Source organism: Tauraco erythrolophus, chromosome 8 (genome assembly GCF_009769465.1).
Source record: "Tauraco erythrolophus isolate bTauEry1 chromosome 8, bTauEry1.pri, whole genome shotgun sequence".
Classification (NCBI taxonomy): domain Eukaryota; kingdom Metazoa; phylum Chordata; class Aves; order Musophagiformes; family Musophagidae; genus Tauraco; species Tauraco erythrolophus.
In genome coordinates, this window is record NC_141472.1 from 43562873 (window position 1) to 43582756 (window position 19884).

General features: G+C 49.9%; 1 protein-coding gene across 5 annotated transcripts in view; it reads left to right on the forward strand.

Moving 5' to 3' along the window:
* FMNL2 (formin like 2) overlaps positions 1-19884 on the forward strand; it is a 148913-nt gene that overhangs the window by 71797 nt on the left and 57232 nt on the right. For all 5 annotated transcript variants that reach the window (XM_086615400.1, XM_086615401.1, XM_086615398.1 and 2 more), the window contains exons 2-3: positions 9158-9241; positions 17583-17663. In XM_086615400.1, coding sequence (XP_086471526.1) covers positions 9158-9241; positions 17583-17663 — 165 coding nt within the window. The remainder of the gene's footprint in view (positions 1-9157; positions 9242-17582; positions 17664-19884) is intronic.

The following is a 19884-nucleotide window of genomic DNA, read 5'->3' on the forward strand; positions in this document are numbered from 1 at the left end:
CCGTGGGCAGCGTTCTTCCTGCAGAGCTGAGGAGGAGAAAGGACTGGTGCAGCGAGAGCATTGGTATTTTTAGATCAAAGACCAGTTTAATTAAAAAAAAAATAGCTGAAAAGAAAAAGGAGGATTAGAACAATAAGTACATTTCACTTTAGCCTAGCTTGGATTCGTCGTAAAGTCAACGAACTTTGGGATTGCTTCAATTGCCTCTAGCTTCCCTAAATAAACACACCGTAGCAGGACTGAGAAGTTAAGTAGCACAGAAAATTGCAAAAACTTAAATTTTAATATTATATAGGAATATTAAGGGCTGTTTTACAGGCCAGGTCCTGGAACTAATTTTTAATACTGTACAAAAATATCGAGAGTTGTTTTAGTAGGCAGCTCTTGAAGTTGGCAGTAGACTTCTTTCCTTTCCTTCCTTTCCTTCCTTTCCTTCCTTTCCTTCCTTTCCTTTCCTTCCTTTCCTTCCTTTCCTTCCTTTCCTTCCTTTCCTTCCTTTCCTTCCTTTCCTTCCCTTCCTTCCCTTCCTTCCCTTCCTTCCCTTCCTTCCCTTCCTTCCCTTCCTTCCCTTCCTTCCTTTCCTTCCTTTCCTTCCCTTCCTTCCCTTCCTTCCCTTCCTTCCCTTCCTTCCCTTCCTTTCCTTCCTTCCTTCCCTTCCTTCCTTCCCTTCCTTCCTTCCCTTCCTTCCTTCCCTTCCTTCCTTCCCTTCCTTCCTTCCCTTCCTTCCTTCCCTTCCTTCCTTCCCTTCCTTCCTTCCCTTCCTTCCTTCCCTTCCTTCCTTTCCTTCCTTCCTTTCCTTCCTTCCTTTCCTTCCTTCTTTCCTGTCATCGGACGAGGGGGTTTCCTCCTGGGCAGTGACTTCTCCAGTGATGACGGCAAGTGAGGCGAATTTGAGACCAGGATCTAGTTCTGCTGGAGTTTTACCCCAGGCTAAACAGACCTGGTTGGCACCAACCTCCTGCACTGCGGCGCTGGGCGATCTGGTCGGTGTGTGTTTCACCGGGGAAGTGTTTTGAGATGAAGAATGATCTACCAAGGCTTCAGATGTTGTAGACCTTTAGTAGACCTGAGATCGGAAGTAACTTAAGTGAGTAGGATGAGTAAGGAGGTCTCACTCGTGATGGCATCATGGCCCCGAGCCACTGTCTCCTCTGGAGTTGGTTGTCTCCACAGAGGACAAGAGCTGAGTTAAGTGCAAGTCATCCTTCACCACTCAAGCCATAAAGGATGTGTACAAAGCCCTGCCTTGCCGCTGCTGCCTGGTAAAGAAGATTTCTCTCTGTAACATTATAAACTGGTTTCTTTTCGCACCGCCTAAATTTAGAAAAGGTGAAGGAACATTTGCAAACTCAAAAATCGTACATCTGACAATGAAGGGTGACAATGTCGGTGTCTTCATGAATATATATGAACAGATCTGAGCTGCGTCTTATGTTGCTTTCCATTCTCTTTTTGTTATTTTTGGAATTTGATTACTTTTGGATCCTGGTTTCTGGGAAGATGTAGGCACCTCACAGTGCCAAGAAGTAAACCTGGATCCACTCAGGAGCCCGTGTCTCATTCCCAGGCTTCCTCTAGCCAGGGAAGGAGGCTGCTCTTTCTCAATTTTGCGAAGGTGGGAGGTATGGATTTGACGTATGAACCAATTCTGGATTTACTTTGTAAGAACTCACTGGATATTAATAAAAGCTTAAAATAGTTCAGGCTGTGCCTTAAAACAGCCCTGACTGTAACGCAGAAAAAATTAAGATTGCAGCTCATCATGGTGGAGCCGGTGGAGATAAAAACCAGGAGAGCTGGAGGCAGAATGCGATAGATGTGGCCGTTACGAAACTCTGCGAGGAGTTGGGAAATTTCACTGATGAGACGGAGAATAAACTGAGATTAGGAAATTCCAGGTGAGGATAGGGGATCCTTGAAGTCTGCAGTTGGTGGAGTAACGAGCAGAGCTTTGATGTCGGTATGCAAATCTGAATCTAATTTACAAGGGCCAAGAATATCATTTTAAATGTATTAGAGCCGTGATCTTTTTCATCAATGCTGTTGTGAAGCCAAAAAACTACCCAGGTTTGTTTTTCTGTCTCTCTCGTAGTAGTGTGAGTCAGGAATAATCCAAATCAGAGGAAGGGCGGGAGGAGAAGGCGAGCTGGGAATTAGGTCTCGGGAATATAAGCTACTCTGCGACATCTCGAGGAGGAGCGGATATTAACCTTCCTCCTTCCCTGCCGCGCTGGAGATGCCGTAGTTGCCCAGAAGGTTTGCTTGGGCTGAGGATGCCTTTATTTCATTTGAAGTTAACAGCACCGTTGTGGAAGTGAGAAGTTGAACTCTTTGCTGAAACAGCTTTTAGATTTTGTGTTCCTCCAGCTCTGAGGTTCACAGTGTTGGCTGACTCCCCTTTCCTTGCCAGGCTGAGCTTCGCTGCCGTACCAGCGCCTGGAGCGATGTGGAGCTGGCTTTTCCCGTCACCATCTGGCAGATAGGAGTAGGCTGGTGGAAACATCTCATATTTTAGGGGCACATGGGCTCCAGTTGTCTTATTAATGCATGCAGGGCAATTCATGGGAGCAAATGGGTCAGGAGGACTCTTGTCGTGTTTGTTGCTAGCACATTAACGTCATGATTCATAAATAAAAGGGATTTAGACTTAAAGATAAGATTAATAAGAAAGTGCTACAGCCTAGTGCTATTAATTAGCAGTGCTTATGCTTTTGAGTCAGTCAAGTTGCTGCTGTGCTTGTTTTCCAAAACATTGAGCCTTTTAATTCTCATTAAAACAAGGAATAAGTTAGAAAAGATGCAGCTCCGTCATCCCACCAGCAGCATCTCGCATGCGACGCTGGTGCCAGTGTGACCTGGTCTGTGGTTCAGACCTGTAACTACGTGCTGGTCCTTTCCTCAGCGAAACCACAAACGCTGCTGGACCTTTGGATGGTTTCTGGAATGTGAATAAACTCAGGCAGTTGGGCGCTTTATCCCTATGTGGCGTGTGGGCTACTGGTTTAGCATTTCCCTAGATAATACGTGGTGCTGTGGGAGTGCTCTGCCCCGTGGCCAGGGCCACCACGCGTGGCCACCAGTGGCTCCGTGGACTGAGCCAGTGCTTCCTTTTCCCGTGGAAGGGGCTGATGTGCAGATCCCCAAGGGCCAGGTTTGAGCCCAAGGGCGAAGCTGAGCGCCATGGTGGTGGTGCCCAAATCTTGCAAATTCATCTACGAAGAGACTTTAGTGCCAAAAAACAGAAAAGGAGGCTACGCAGTTTGTGGAGTAAATTCAGGTGGCTCTGTCAATTCAAAACCTGATTTGAATCTACTTTTCCGTAGAGACTTCTGGAGGACGGAGGTAAGAAGGTTACAACTGACAAGCCAACCAGTCATAGCAGACAGCACAAAATTTGGTCAGTTTTGAACAGGACAGCTAAGTGCAACCCACAGCTTTTCCCTTGAGTTATGGAGGAGTTTGGCTCTCCGTGATGAAGCTCTTCTCTTTTTCGAGGGTGGCACGTGAAGTGCAAAGCTGAGCTGCCTGTGTCCTCCCTCTGCTTGTGGCCAGAAGATAACAGGAAAACAGCATTTTCCTGCCCCGTGCTGGACCGCAGCTCTCGCCATCATACTGACATGGGTGAAATCATCTCCTCGGGATGAGACTCTGTCTCGACGTGTCCTGGTACACAGCGCCGTGACCGACTCATCCGGCCCCGTGCTTTGGAGATGCTGTCGGGGCTGCCAGCTTGGACAGAGCTGGGCTTTGTTTCATAGGTTAAAAATACATATCTTTCCTTGATGTGCTGTTGATTTTATTTTTAACTCTTAAGCAATTTAGTATTTTGTAGGTCTGCTAGTGTTTCCCCCAGTTTTCCGTCTGCTACTGTGATTAATTTAAGTTCTAGCTTTATAGTGCCAACCTGGAGCAAACGGAATGGAAACCTTACCTATATTATTTGGCACGTAGCAGTAGACGCGAATAACTTTGGAATTTGTGGGGAAAAAAAGAGAAGTTACGTGGTTTTGGAGCCAAAATATGATTGGGAACGGGCCCTCGCAGACAGCACGATGCCGTGGAGGATCCTAGGTGCAGTTGCTTTGGAGTGCACTGCTCCAGATTTGGGGTTGTAGGTGTTTCAGAGGAGTTGGAGGCTGTAAAGCGGCGGCGCGCACCGATTTCCCGTTGCCTCGCAGACGTCGAGGCAGAACGAGGTGCCAGGGGTTTGCTTTTCGGTTTACTTCTCTGCGGTCCTACAAGTGGTGTGACGTAGTGGAAATTTGCGGTATGGTGAGGAAGGTGGGACTAATTTCCTGAGGCTGTGAATGGGTGGGAGGAGGGAGCGGAGCCGAGCTGCAGAGCTTGCCTGGGTGCAGGTGCTCGGCCAGGGCCGGTGGGCATCAGCGTGTTACGCAGGGCTGCGTGCCCTGGGGTGGGGACAGGGTGCCAGAGGCAAGAACCCAAATGCAGAGAGGTTGTATCACAGCAGCCCCTTGGTTCATGCCACTGTGTGCCTTGTCGGACTCATGACATCGACTTGAATTAAAAATAACTTGACCAGAAAGGGTTATTTTTAATCCAGATATGTTTAGTATGAGCTGTGCAGGCGTGTACGCAGGGCCGGATGGGGATGGGGATGGGGATGGGGATGGGGATGGGGATGGGGATGGGGATGGGGATGGGGATGGGGATGCAGAGCAGTGAGGTCCAAGGCAGTGGGGCTGCTTCAGCTGCTGTTGTCACTGAAAGAAATGGTCTTTCATGGCCCAAGATGAGATCCTGATGGACGATGGGTATCCCATGTAAAGGTGCAGTTCTTCTTCCTGAGCTGATGGAAGTCTGCTCTGCTGGCAAAGGGCCTCCTGCTGCACAAGTGCTGGTGGTGACACGGGGGACGGTAAGGGACAACCTGACTGGGGACACAGGCAGGAGAGGAGAGAGTGGGGCCATCCCTTCTGGCAACAGCAGGGATTTAGATTGTATCAGGAGTGGAATAGTTACCCCATCAAAAGCCTTCAAAGCAAGAGTTCTAATTAGAGTGAAGATGGAAAGAGAAATCACAGGCCATAGACCTGTAGTTAACTAAAGAGTGCTGGTATTGCTGGTATATGTGAAACCCATCGTAAGGGCTGGAAGTGGCCAGGAGACGTTTGTGAGTCATTTCACTGATCCGTGGAGAACAAGAAATCCAGATTACTAATGCGTCTGGTTAGTCATGACTGGAGTCAAAACTCTTGCAGCGGGTAAGGCCGAGGCAGCCAACTCAGTAGCCGTGTTTGCCATAGGTCCTGATGCAGCAGCTGAAGGTTATGCAATTAGATACAGAACACTCGGATTTCAGAAAGCCCGTTGGTGTAGTGCCGTGCATAAACATAAAGAAAACATAGTGCTTCCCATTTAAGTAAAGATGTCATGGTTTAGAAACTGGTTTTCCAGCAGGCAATGGTTGTTAACAGAAGAACAGTGTTAGGCCAGGTTTTGGAGAAGGTACTATCTACACCTGCGTTGTTTTGTACAAAGAAAGGGATATTTGGTAGAACCTTGACGAAGGTGTACGTTGAGTGGGGTCAGGTGTGCTGGGGCACCTGCCTGGAGGCTGCGGAGAGCCAAGCTGAGGGACAGGGAGCTCCGGGAGATCCCGAGAGCCGGCTCAGTGGATGTCTCGTAGTCAGGGAGCAGGACACGAGTGGAGCAGAACTAAGCCTGCACAACAAGTGGAGAACCTCAGGTGGTGAGGGAGAACATCTCGCGATAGCTTCCAGTAAACAAGTGCAATTATTTGGTGCAGTTGCTAAGAAAGCCGTTCCAACTGGTTTATGTATAAAACATAAAAGTTAGTGTCAAACTGACTCTGCCAGCATGAAAAGCCCTGGTCCGAGCGCATTCCGTCCTGGTCCGAGCGCGTTCCGTCCTGGTCCGAGCGCGTTCCCTCCTTACCACACGAGTGACGAGGCCAGAGGGGCAGCAGACAACAGAAGCACTAGTTTCATAGAATCATAGAATGGTTAGGGCTGGAAGGGACCTTCAAAGGTCATCTAGTCCAACCCCTCTGCAAGGAACAGGGATATCTCCAACTAGATCAGGTTGCTCAGGGCCTCGTCCAACCTGGCCTTGAACGTCTCCAGTGATGGAGCGCTTCCTTCCCAGTTCCCTCCTGGGAAACTGGAACGTTTCCTTCCCAGTTCCCTCCAGAAGAACCGAAGGAAGGGGCTGGAGGGGCTGCTGGGGTGACCCACCATGGTTTGCCTCAGTGGAGGGTCCTGTCCTTGCACGGTGACCAACTTTCACACAAGCAGGTTTCAGAACTGCTTTAAATCTCTTCTTGAGAAGCAAGTGGGTGCAAATCATCCACTGCTTACGCGTGGGGATTGGCACCTGGTTGCACACAGTGTATTCCGAAATAATTGTACCCGTCGGACCAGGGCAGGGGGTGTCCGAAGCGGGGTGCAGTGATTGTGGAAATACATGAAGCGGCTGCGTGCAGCAGAAAGACACGGAGCGAAGGAGTTCACGTTTCAGAGTGAGATCAGATTGAATTCATTTCCAAATGAGATCACTGGAACCTGCTGCCTGGGTGTTGTTTTCCATGTTTCAGGCTTTCAGCCTTGCTGAACACTTGCCACGACTGAATTCCGCAAAGGTTTCCGGGCAGGTTCCCTGTCTGAGCGCCAGCCCGGCTGGGTAAGCTGATTAGCTCTAAGGAGATCAGAGTTTGACAAGGGCTGTATTGCAGGTAAACAGTGAAGCTTTTCCTACAGCTGAGGTTTAGTCTAGCGATGAAATCCGTTTGCATCCTCAGAGGTAAGGAATGGGGCTTGAAAAAGCCCCGGGAAAAATACCAAGAAGTGCATTAAAATGGTAAGTAGAACTGATAAGAGGAGAATCATGGGCAGATACGATCACTGCCTATAAATACTGTCAACATGACAGCACGGATGAGCAAAAGGAAGAGTATTTGATATCTGATGGAAAACAAGCTTTAGGAAGAGCAGTCATCCCAGCAGCGGGGTGGTAGAGAGGATCCCCAGGAGTGGGTGATGCTCCAGGGAGATGAGGTCTTCTGGGACGATAGCGAATACATCTGCAACGTGCAGATGGTGAGATCGGCTGGAGACCTGCGCTGTCCTCACCTCCCTCCGTGGTCCTGCGTGGAGGGAAAGAGGGGGCCCTCGGGGATCCGCACTATTCCCGGCACGGAGAGGCGTTTGCCGTCACACCGAAGATGTGGAAGGACGGTGTTCGGGGCGTGAGCCGCTGTTCCTGCTGGTGCTCCCGTGCTGGCAGGGAGGGTGCTGGCAGAGCATGGTGGTGGGATGGGATGGGAGATGGTGGCTGGCCGGGGATGCCCTCGGGCGAGGGGACCCCTGCGCTGAGCCTCACGCCGGGCTGCTCCCTGCAGGCACCAGGAAAGCAGATGGCTGCAGCAGCCTCTGCTCCCCTGCCCTGCCTCCTCGCAGCTATCGCTGCCCGCGGGCAGGAATGCCACATCTGCTGCTGGATCACGCCCAAGCCCTCCTGGTTTCCAGCCCAAGCTGCACAAGTAAGCCCAGAGAGAGGGAAATCTGAAACTGCGGCTGGGAGGGAGCGGGGTCAGGAGCAGCATTGGCTCTGCGGCTGCGTCCCGGCTCCCCCGGCCCTGGAGCAGCTGAGCTGGGCTGAGATTAGCTGAGCTGGGCTTGGAGCAGGCTGACAGTCCGGCTGGTCTGTGAGTTAGCAAGGCAACCAAGGCATGAAAGCCCTTAGAAGCACAGGGGAAGGTAGTCCTGTGTTGTATCCAACCCCTGGAACGTGAGCAGGGGAAGCCTTGTCTTTGCAATGAGGACGTAGCGCTCCACCCGCATCCCGGTTCTGAGCATCCCTGGGATGGGCTGCGTTTAACAGATCTGTAAAACTGCCTGTTGCCCAGAGGGTGAAGCTGGGTGCTTGTAGTGCAGTGTCCAGTATCTAAACTGGTGACTGCTTCGCTGCAGGATTATTTCACAGCCTCTGGCTCTGGCCTCTTTCTGACCCTCCCGCAGCCTTGTTGCAATTCAACGCGGAGGGGTGGTGCCTGTTGGCACTGGAGGTGTGCAGTGCCACAAAGACCAGCTGGCCCTTTGCTCCCATCCCAGCCGTGGTCTGGGATGGACTGTCAGTAGCTTGTGGTCCCGAAGGGTTAATTGGGGATAACTCAGGCTAGGCTGGGAATTCAGACTGGAGACTGAGAGGTGCTGGAGACGGAGAGGTGCTCAGCAGGTTTGTCATTCAGCCCTTCCCCTTGCTGCACCGCTGGGCTGATAGGAGGCTCTCCAGACTTGGCGTTAGCGAAGCTCTCAAGGCGTTCCTGAGATGTTCCTGGGCTCTCCAGGAGCTAAGCACGACAGTTATGCTGCGCGTGTAGAGACCCGGCTCTTGGGAAAACTGCCTTGGGAGCGAGTAGCCAGCCCGTGCTGCCCTGTGCCAGGCAGCTGCCCAGGGAAGGGCATTTCACTTGGCATAAGAGGAGCCAGCAAACGATAGGCATCACCTAATTGCTGCCTCTCCCTGCCTTCTTGCTCCGTACTGTGGGTCCTCATTCACAGTCTAGGGATTGTTATCTTTGCGCTTGCGAGCACCACGGTGTCAGGATGGGCACAGCAATCCCACCTCCGGGACCTGCGTTAGCCAGATAAGGTTGTGTGTGGTGACATTTAAAAACCTGAATATCGTCCTACTGGTGAAATAAAAGGAAATGGTGTTTCAGGATCTTGTTTGGAGAGAACTGCCTTCTGCAGCCCCCAGCCCACAACTGGAGCGGGTGTTTCCCTTGTGAGTGTGCTCAGGCTGGGGCAGGTGAAGGGAAGAGGGGATGTGGTGCACCACGGGGACCCGTCTGGGGTGGAAGGTGGCACCATGGGGAAGCCCTGTCCTTTCCTCTGGATGGAGGTGGCTGGTCCTGACCTCTGGTTGCTCACCTCCTCCTGCGTCACAGCATCGCCCAGCACCGAGCCCTGCCCCTGGTGCCTTGTGATTCACTGGCGCTTTTGGGGCCAAAGACGACGTTTAGAGGGAACGTTTCTGAGTAACCCTGTCAACAAGAATTCACTTAAAACAATTAAAGCAACCGCAGCCGCGTTGCCGTGGTTTGCTCATGCCTGGCTCTGCCGGAGCCCCAGCCCGCTGTGGTCCCTCACGTTTACTTTCTCTCTCTCCGCAGAATGCGATGAACTTGCCGCCCGACAAAGCCCGGCTGCTGCGCCAGTACGACAACGAGAAGAAGTGGGAGCTCATCTGTGACCAGGTAAGGGCAGCCGGGAGGGCTCTTGGAAGCCATCCCGTTGAGAGCGCAAACTGGGTGTCCTGGGCGTAGAAAGGGACCGTGCCGAGGTATTTGAACAGATTCACACGCTCATTTTTTTGACTTTATGCTCCATCATTGGTAATGACTCGTAGAAGCCTTGCAGTGATAATTCCCTTTTTTGCCACAGAGTGACATTTCTTCCCCTCTGATGTTACTGTCACCCCTGTGCCCATTTCCTCTGGGCAGTGACATTCAGTCACTTTTCGGGGAGTGCTTTGGGTTTGGTCTGTCTTATCCTATGGAATACGAATGAACGGTCTCGATCCGGTGAGAATTTGGCTTTCCACATCACAAGCCCTTAACGCAGTCGGCTGTAGCTGTTGCCTTCAGGAGGAGGCGAATGGAGATGCAGCCTCAACTCCTCCTGCCTCCAGAGGCTCGGATCAAGCAGCACCGTGTGCTGGGGCATCTCTGGGCTCTGCTGGGGACTGCAGGCTTGGCCATGATATAGAACAATTAACAGGTTGGCTCTGCCTTGACAAGTGAACAGCAACTGCATTGTTTAGAGAAAGCAAAGCGTGCAGGAGGTAGGATGTCCATTTGCAAGCCAAGAGCAAAATCAGGTTCTGCCTTAAACTTCAAAAGTAATCACTAATGAAAATAATTGATCCAGGACTGGGAAAGTAGGATGTTTCCTTGAAATGTAAACACAGCCGTACCAGGATGAGAGTTTGGCAGAAGGTGCCGTCATGCTGTGAGGTCAGGAACATTTTAATAACTAAATTCGTAGGACATTTCCTATTTAGCTATTACAGTGACGAGGCCTCAGATAAAACCCAGCTACCTTAAAAGTAAAGCTTAATAAAGAATTACTTGCTTTTTACCGTGAGTTTTTCTGGACAGAAGACCTAAAGCATCCAACTGTTTTAAGTTTCAGTTTGGTGAGACACTGAACAAATTGCTTAATCCACTGTAAGTGGCTTGGTTCATGGATGTTTGCGTAGAGCGTGCGCCTGGAAGGGCGAGCGTTGCGCTGGCATCGGCGTGGTGCTTGCACCAAGTTGGCAGCAGGGCAGGCAGAAGCAGCTGGATCACAGCCTCGACGTGCAAACTCCCACCTCCGAGCGGATCCACCCTGCGCGTCGTGCAGCTGCTGCTGATTCACTCCTGAACTCCACAGCAAGATAGGAGGGATGAGCGGATGGAAATTTGCAATCTGGAGTAATCGGGAATCTTAATAGCTCCTTGCACAACGCTGAGGCCACCCCTGGCTTGGGATGAGTCTGCTTCCCATCGCGTGGAGAGGGTGGGCACGGAAGCAGGGCAGGACTGTGTGCCCAGCACTGCTTGCCAGCTGCTGTACCTTGGAGCAGCGGGAAGCAGGTGTGTCTGCAAAAGCACCATAATGCAGCATATGGGGTGTGAAATATTTATAGCTGTCCACATAATGATGGTGCGTGGCTGAAAGCACTTCCAGGAATAGATTTTGTATGGAATGTATGTTTTTTTTTTTTTGTGCGGATGCAAATTTTAACCGCTATTTTCTATTGGTATCACCCATTACACCATTTTCACCCGTTTTTGCTTAGTGAAGAACTGAGGATGTAAATTAATGTAGCAGCGTGAGGAAATTAACTCTTGCCCTCCTGTGCTGGTTTTCAACTTAGGTCTGAAAGGAAAAAGGGTCCATTTAGAAAATGATGTTTTCTAAATAGTCTGTAAAGCAGACCCTGGCCATGTGTCTGAGAAATATGTCGAGAACATTAGGGGAGAGAGTGCAGCCCCTGAAAGGAGCTCTGACTTTTGCAGAAGTGAGATTAACAGAAGTGAGGAGCTACCAGTCTCGTAGTAGTAGTAATAATAACAACAACAATCTGCCATGAGTAGGATTGTGCACGGTGTAGCGAATCATTGTAAGGGTTGCTGGGCTGGCATGTCCTGTGTCATGTCTTCTGTTCCTCTGTCCTCTGTCTATAAACCTTGGAAGTCATCTAAGCATTGCTGCTGGTGTCCTGAAACCTCACACCCTACTCCTCTGGCTAGTGAAGAGGGAGGAGAAGAGCAAAGCCAGTGAACCTGTTGTCCATGCCAGCTGAACAGTGGTCATCTTGGGGGTGAGCGTTGGGCAGGATCCAGGCAGGGAAGAGGATACCATTTTCTGGCATGGTGAGCCACCTGAGCCAGCCTATGGTTTGTGGTGCTCCGGGCCTCTTTATCCAGCCGCATGCCATGAGGTGTTACAGAGGGGACAGGGGTGTTGAGGGAGGAGGATGGGGACATCTTACAAAGTTCTTCGTTGCCCTCTAATGGCAAATTGTGGCAGGGTCATCACCACGTCCTCACCTTTGGAAACGCTGGAGGTGTGTGTGCGGAATAGTGATTTAAGAGACCTAAGACGAAAGTCATGCGGTTTACATCCAAAATATCCTCACTGACCTATTTGTAGAACTCTCTTCCTTTCCTAAAGAAACGCCTAATGAAGGCAGGTGCTGGGGGTTTTGGAGGCTGGTGGCCAGCATGGAGCTCGCTGGGATAGAGTCATGCAATGGTTTGGATTGGAAGGGACCTTAAAGATCATCTAGTTCCAACCCCCCTCCATGGGCAGGGACACCCTTCACTACACCAGGTTGCCCAAAGCCTCATCCAACCTGGTCTTGAACACTTCCAGGGATGGGGCAGCCACAGCTTCTCTGGGCAACCTGTTCCAGTACCTCACCACTCTCAGAGTGAAGAATTCCTTCCTTATATCCAATCTAAATCTGCCCTCTTTCAGTTCAAAGCCATTGCCCCTTGTCCTGTCACTATATGCCCTTGTGAAAAGCCCCTCTCCAGCTTTCCTGTAGCCCCTTTAAGTACTGGAAGGCTGCAATAAGATCACCCCGGAGCCTTCTCTTCTCCAGGCTGAACAGCCCCAACTCTCCCAGCCTGTCTCCATAGCAGAGGTGCTCCAGCCCTCGCATCATCTCCGTGGCCTCCTCTGGACCTGGTCCAACAGCTCCATGTCCTTCGGATGTTGGTGGCCCCAGAGCTGAACACAGTATTCCAGGTGGGGTCTCATGAGAGCAGAGCAGAGGGGCAGAATCCCCTCCCTCGCCCTGCTGCCCACGCTGCTCTGGATGCAGCCCAGGACACGGTTGGCTTTCTGGGCTGCCAGCGCACAGTGCCGGCTCATGTTGAGCTTCTCATCCACCAGCACTCCAAGTCCTTCTCCTCCGTGCTGCTCTCAATCCATTCTCAGCCCAGCCTGTACTTGTGCTTGGGATGGCGGTGGGTGCTCACAGCTTCATTTATCTGACTTGCTGGCCTTGAGAGGGGTGACTCACTGAAAATCCTACACAGCGAGCGATGGAGCAGTGGGAGGTACATGTGTGGGACACGAGGGGTCTGAGGCTCAGCGGTGTGGGGGTGGGCATGGATCAGCATCTCTGGCCGTGGAGGGAGCGTCTGCAGCTCTCGTGGCTCTTGGCTGGGTCCCTCGCAGAAGCACTGGTGACCTGCTTTTGCAGAAAACCAATAGAGGTGGAAACGGATCCCTTTGCCCCCTAATTAGCGCAGAAAGGAGCGGCTGCTGTCATTTCATTCCATAGCAAGACCTAGGAAGTGACGTGCCATGCTGCCGGCGGGCCGGCTGGGTCGCCGGGGCCGGGGCTGCGTGGGGTGGGTGACAGGCGGTGGGAACGTGCACAGCGTTTACGACGCATTTGTGCCTCGGGCTGGTCTCCAGCCCTACTCATCCACCTCCTTTCCCCAGCATTCACCATCCGTGTGCTTCGTGCCCTCCTCGCAGCCACTGCCCTCTGGCGTTTCTGGCAAGCCGGGGTACTGGGTCGGGCACACTTACCTGATGTGTGTGAATCCTAAGAATGAAACAAGTTAACGAGGGTAATAATAATAACGACAACGTATTTCACTAGTGCGGAAAATATCCTGAGTGTTTTTGGAAGCAAAAGATCTCTGGAAAAGCCACAATTTCCTGGTTATGGAATAAATACGTTTTCCAGATTTGGGTGAACAAGAGCTGTGTTGAGTCCTTCGTAGGATCACATGGAAGAGGAAACGCATAAATCCGGCAGTTCCTCTTTGCTGCTGAAGCAAAGCCTCCCTTTTTTGGGATCCATCAAAGTGCTAATTCTAGAGATTGCTGGGCAAAGAAGCACAGGAGCAGTGTTGTGCTCCCCTGTTCCAGCTTTTTCCGCTCACTTCTTGTCATTTATTACCCCAAAGGGAGGTGTTGGGGACCAGGACATCTCACTGCTCTCTGCCCTTGGCTCCTCTGCGCTTGTCCGTCCTTCTGGCTTATAGCCTCAGCAATTTTTCAAGGAAGAAAGGGCCTTTTATCCTTGGGAAATTAAGTTAGTTTGCTTTCTAGGTGGCTGACAAAGGCAGGGGCGAGTTATTGCTGGTCTGCACCGTTCTCCGTTCAGGGCTGTAGATAGTGTTGGTGCTTCTATGAGTCACGTAGCGGAGATAAAATTGGTTTCATTGGGATTTATTAACTTTGTTGTGTCTGAATGGCTCGGTCCTGGGGAGGGGAAGCCACCGTGTCCCAGTCGTGATGTCACCTACTGGCTTACGCTTTTTATTCCGTGAAGTTTGGAGACTCAAATACAGATTTTGAGTTTTATATGTGTGGTGAAAATCCCCGACCTCCTCACTGAAATGGTGTCAAACCCCTTGCCATATCAATTCTTATTTTGAAAGCAGATTTGTCCAGTGAGCAATTGCGAATTAACCAAAAGTGAAAAGAAAGAGCAGACAGGAAAAAGCAACAATTTTTAACTCATTATTTACGGTATCCAAGGCAAGTGGGTTACGTGTGAACAGCACTGCCTCGATGTTAGCTGGGATACATAGATATCAGGAAGAATTTCTTTCCAGAGAGGGTTGTGAAGTATTGGAACAGGCTGCCCAGGGAGGTGGTGGAGTCCCCATCCCTGTAGGTGTTTAAAAACCGTGTGGATTTGGTGTTGAGCAACATGGTTTAGGGACCCTGACAGTGCAGGGGGAACAGTTGGACTCGATGATCTTGAAGGTCTCTTCCAACCAGACGATTCTATGATTCTATGAAACATGTTTCTCTCTGCAAGGAAGTGAAGAAGAAGGACCAGAAGGACCTTGAGAGGAGCCTGGGCTGGCCAACCTGCACAGTCACCTACATGGCAAGTGAAACACCAGACTGCAGTCGCGCTGCTCCGATGGGCACGGTGCCTTCCCACCCCCTGGGACCTCTGGCAGAGGCCCAGGTTTTTGGGAGGACGCTGGCTGCAAGCAGCCGTTCGGGGTGTCCCGCAGGCGGCGGGGAGCCTGGGGCTGCCTCGCTGCACCGCACCGAGCCCCGGTTCCTGCAGCTTGCGACGTAGCAGCCTCTAATATAAACCAGTCAAAGCTGGGTAAACCGAGACAGTAATCATAGCCAGGAAAGGGCAAGTTTAAGGGCTAACCTCTCAAAGCAGAAGAAACACTTTAAAGGGCTATAAAAATGTTTCCAGGACTAGTAGACTAACCACTAACCAAGTGGTTCTTGGTTAGAACTAGTTAGAGAAGAGCATTGCTGGTATCTGCTGTTCATGGATAATGTCTTTAAAATCCTTCAACCCACATAATTCTACTAGGCAGTAATGAGCAGCATCTTTTTAATGAAGTTGCTGTAGAGATTATTACATAAATACATAATTGCAGTTGGGTTTTAAGAAAACAAACAAAAACATATAGTATCTGCATCTCAGACTACGAAATGTGCTCATTGAGTGTCTTCAAGCGTTTCATTTTGAAGACTCCAGATATTAAATCTGACAGTAAGGAAAAGCTCCTGTCTCTTTAGCAGATGATGCCTGATTAGTTAGTAAGAGAAATAAATCCATGAGAGTAAAATAGCTTTTCTGGAGGATTAGGCTAAACACAGCAGCACTACAGTGGCATGAGACAACCCCCAAAAAGGGGAGGTATAAATAGGAGACCTAATGTGGAGCTAATATAAGCACTGGAAGCACTTCCAGTTAGCTGCAGATTTATCTACAAGGGTGTGAAAGGGGCAATCTGACCCATGAGGACCAGCTGAGATGAAACTGGCTCCAAGCACCCATGCCTGTAGAGCCAAGAGGAAGCAGGGGAGGATGGAGCGGGACGGACACCCTGGATGTCACTTTGGCCAGAGAGGAGCTGGCAACGAAGAACTTCGTGTTTCCTGAACTGTTTTTCAGATAAAAAAGAAATGCCAAATTCCAGGGCTGTGTTTGGGCTGTACGTGTGAAGGTGCATGGAAAAAAAATCCAGTTGTAAAAGAGGAAAGAAGTGTCTGCTGTCTGACTTACAGAGCTCTCACCCGGGGCTGGCGCACCACAGGGCAGATTTTTTTGTTCATTTTTTCCTTCTGACCATGATGAATTACTTTTTTTTTTTTTTTTTTTTTCAGCAAGATAATAACAGGAACAACTTTTGGTGTTCAGACAGTACATTCTGGTAACTGGGCAGCAGCGTCCTATTCATTATGAAATAACTTTCAGATAATGTAGTCAAAATTGCATCCTGACCTAATAAAGGGAGGTTTCAAATATCGGTTATAAAATGCGAAATTTTGGGAGGAAATTGTTATGAGATCTTTCCTCAAGGGAAGGGGCAGAATAGTTTAAAATTCTTCCAAGATACAAATAGTATCAGAACTTTTGGTAATGCTCTTAACAGGTTTGGACACAGCATACTCCTCGCAGAACAGCTCGTGTTTCGCAGCATCTTTAGGATGAATTTCAAGCCGGCCGTGCAGCTGGTAAAAAAGCACGTGAAAATCAAGCAGCTCTCAGAATACAAACTTTGCAGACCTGCTATTTGTCATCAGAATCTTTTATTTGGTTCCGAATGTGGCCAGTGCTGGGTTGCAGATGGAGTTGCCCCCTGTAAGGTGAGGTGCTGGGGGACGTTCAGGGAGAAGCGAGTCTCCAAGGCAGGTGGGAATTTCTCGGCACCGAACTAGCAGCGAGCGAGATGGGGCAGGGAGATGGGGCACGCTGGGGGTGCGACAGAATGCAGGGACACAGACGTGGGGAATGAGATGTTTTACGTGGGTAAAGCCCATGACTGCAGGAACCTGCCTTCCACCGTGTCCTGAGGTTCATCAGACTGCAGCCTTGGTTGGGAGAAGAGGCACGTGGTGGTTCCTGGGCTTTCCCAGCAGGATGGGGATGGGCATCTGGTCCCTAATTTCCCTGGTAAGTGGAACAGTGGCCTCCGTAGCGTTTGCCAGCTCGCTTCCCACCGTGCTGGAGATCCCTCAGCTCTGCCCTCGTGTGACACAGGTGTGGAGGGAAACCTTGCAAATCTCCAGGAGCTGTGGGACGAGCTCGACCACCAGTGCTCTCCCTGTGCGAGTGGTGCTGGCAAAAATGGTGTGGGGAGCTGACCCCAAGGCGTGATGAACGTGATGGTGCTCAAGCGTTGTGTTGACGTAGATGCTGCTGGGACTGGGTGTATCTGTGTAGAATAAAGAAGCCCTCCTGTGTGGTGGATGGTAATGAATCTGCATCGGTACTGCCCGGAGAGCTGGCCAGCCCCGTGCGTGCTTTGTAATGGAAGTAAAGCCTGAATAATAATAAAACTGGTCCTCGTTTGCCTGTGGAGGTCCACCAGGGTGAACTGAACCCACTGTGGCCCTAATACTGTGTGACCTCTTTGTGGCCATGGCAAGGGAGGCTTTGCCTGTGCCCGTGGCACTCACCCCAGTGCTTGTAAACGGGAACTAGCGGTAAGGGTTGGGCTGGGAGCTAGTGGGCTGCTTAGGAAGACAATCCAGTTTAATATCAATGGAGTTAAAATATTACTTGTTTCTTGGTAACATACTACTCTTGCATTCATTTTTCTGGAATCTGAACAATGAAATGATGTGACTTCTCCCATGTATTGACCGTGCAGCGTGGTTTTAGGCTTGTTCCAAATGATAAAAAGGGTGTCTCAGCTTTTGCAGTGATGCCTTTCAGTCAAACGTGGACATGTGTCCGCTCTTCTAATGCTTCTCTCTTCTGTCAGTACTTTTGACTTGCAGAAACCCTGTTATTTCAGATGTGTGTGTTTGTATGTGCAAGTAAAATTCAAAACCACCATTGAATATGTAAGGAATATTTTTATGCATCCTATATAAATATCAAATTTCAGATAAATGGAAATGTATTTTATTTGCATGCATATTCTATGTGCATAGATTGTATATTTGTGACTGTAAGGTATGCACATAGGAAACTATATTATAAATAGATACTGTTTAAATATATATGTGCATGCATTTTATATATATAGTAAGTAAATACAGAAGATGTTGTAAAATGGCTGATGTTTATTCTTGTATCCTTTGCAGGAAAGATTTCAAGTGAAGAACCCTCCACATACATACATCCAGAAGTTGAAGGGCTATCTGGACCCGGCCGTAACCAGGAAGGTGAGGAGCGTCCTGTTTCCTCTCGCCTGTCCCTCCATGAGGATGGTCCTGGGGTCCGGGTTCCTTCCTGCCTTTGTGTAAAAGGCCCCGTAAAAGTCTTGGAGATGTAAGAAACTGCAGAGAGAAGCAAAGAGAAATTGGAAAGATGCTGCGGTTTTCGCAGCTCAGAAAGGAGAACGGATGTTGCATAGGAAAGGACCATCTGACACGCGAAGCAAATTGTTTTAATAACTTCAGCTTCAGTAAACAGTGTGACAAATTATCACTGAGCTGTGCTCAAGGTCTGGCATCCCATGTGGGCAGAGCTGGTGGTGAGTAAAACCTCTGTCGGATGGCACTTTTCTGACCCATGTGAGAGGAACATTGAAATTTTAAGTCCTTTTCTCTGGGCAGTTGGGTGACAGAAGTTGGGTACAGGCGGCACCGTTCACCTCTCACAGCCTTATCCATGAATTTCAGGGTTTCGGGGTTTTTCAGGTTGTTTGTAAAGTAAAGACATCACCTGGGAGGTGCTTACACGGCAGAGCCTTGCCCATCCTTCTGCAGATTATTTTGTCCAAAATAGTTTGTTAATCACTCGTGAAGGACTCAGGCATTTCACTTGCCCTTCCACGTGAACCATGTGCATCCCTGACTGTGGCTCCTGTACCGGGATTGTGCCTGGTTCTGATATTTCTGCACCACTTTCATGGGCTTAGTGCTGGCCTCCAGGATTTTAAAATAACAATAAACCAACGTCCCATTCAGAGGACCGTCGCTGAACCTTTGGCATTGAACCACTTTGGATATCAGCTCACATCCTGTGTTGATAGTTATAATAGCCTTCAAAAAACCAACAAAAAAAAGGCAGCGAGAGCGCAGCAGATCCTGCCGTTGCCTGGCTCTGCCTCCTCCTCGACAATCGCTGCTTTGTGTCGCCGGACAATCAGCGGAGGCCGGTGCCCCGCGGGAAAACGCGGATCCTGACACGGGGCTCCCAGTCCGGGGCCGGCTCCGGCCGCGGCGGAGGTGCAGCTCCATCCCGGCGAAAGGCGAGGGGAGCCCGGGGTGCCCGCGCCTCCAGCGTGCCATCGCTGCAGTAACATCTTCTGACAGTGCTTCTCTTGTTGGAGGCTCTGACGAGGAGTAGGAAACCAGTTAGTAGGAAGCCTTTAAATTTCCCCGTAGCTGATTATAGGTTTTTTATTTTTTTGTTAAATAGTGAACAGGGGCCTTTGTCTTTTTTCTCCTGAAGGGTTTTTGAAATGCATTTAGTGTTTTTGGCTTTGCTGGGTGGTTACTCCGTGGGCGCACATTGAAGCCTTTCTTATCCTAATGCTGCTATAAGAGTCCCATGACAAATGACAAAACCCAAGGAGCCTAAAAATAACTCCATTGAGTTCCTCTCCTTTGTTGCGTTATTCTGTATCACCAGCAGCCTTTCCTCAGCCGGGGCTGCGAGGCGGAAAGGTTTACAGATGGGCTTCTGGATGGATGTAGGATATTGTGAGGAGAGCTTGTCTTACTGGGATTATTGCTGTAATTGAGGTGGTGTCAGTAGTTTTGCTGATGGTCCCCAACGTGGCCAAGAGAAGGTGGCTCCAAATGCTGCTGTTTCGACTTGTAATTGGGGTCGTAACGGCTCTTCCCAGGAAAACAATTGCTTTTCGTCCCAGCTGCGTTTGGAAACAGGAAAATGAAAGTGTTGAAATGACACATTTTAAAAGAAATTGCAGTCCGGTGGCTGCCGGAGCCCAGCAAACGCAGAGCCAGTCCGTTGCTCATGCCGTGGTTGCAAAGATGATGCAACCCATGTGGGATGATGATCCCACGTGGGAACGTGCTCCCACTCTCTGCCGTGCCCTCCCACCCCAGCCTCCTGTCTGCCTCTTGCTACTCAGCATTTTACCTTTACTTCTAGAGAGGTAAGGCTCCATGTCGCTCGCAGCTACAGTTAAACTCTCTCGGGAGAGAAGGTGCTGTGTTCTTGTACTCTGAGCTAATTAACCCAGGTCCAGAGAAACTGTTGGTCTGATCCCAACCAGCTATTTCAGAGTAAAAACTAATTGTGCCTGCATCTACTAGGACTTCACAGTGAGACATCTATTTCAGTCTGCCAGTGGCTTTCTGAGCTGGGATTTAGTCTTACTCCAGGTAAGCCAGCGGTGCTAACTAGCATGTGATAAAACCCTGGGCAAAAAGGCAGCTGATCATTTTCTCCTAGGTCAGCAGGGCAAGGTAA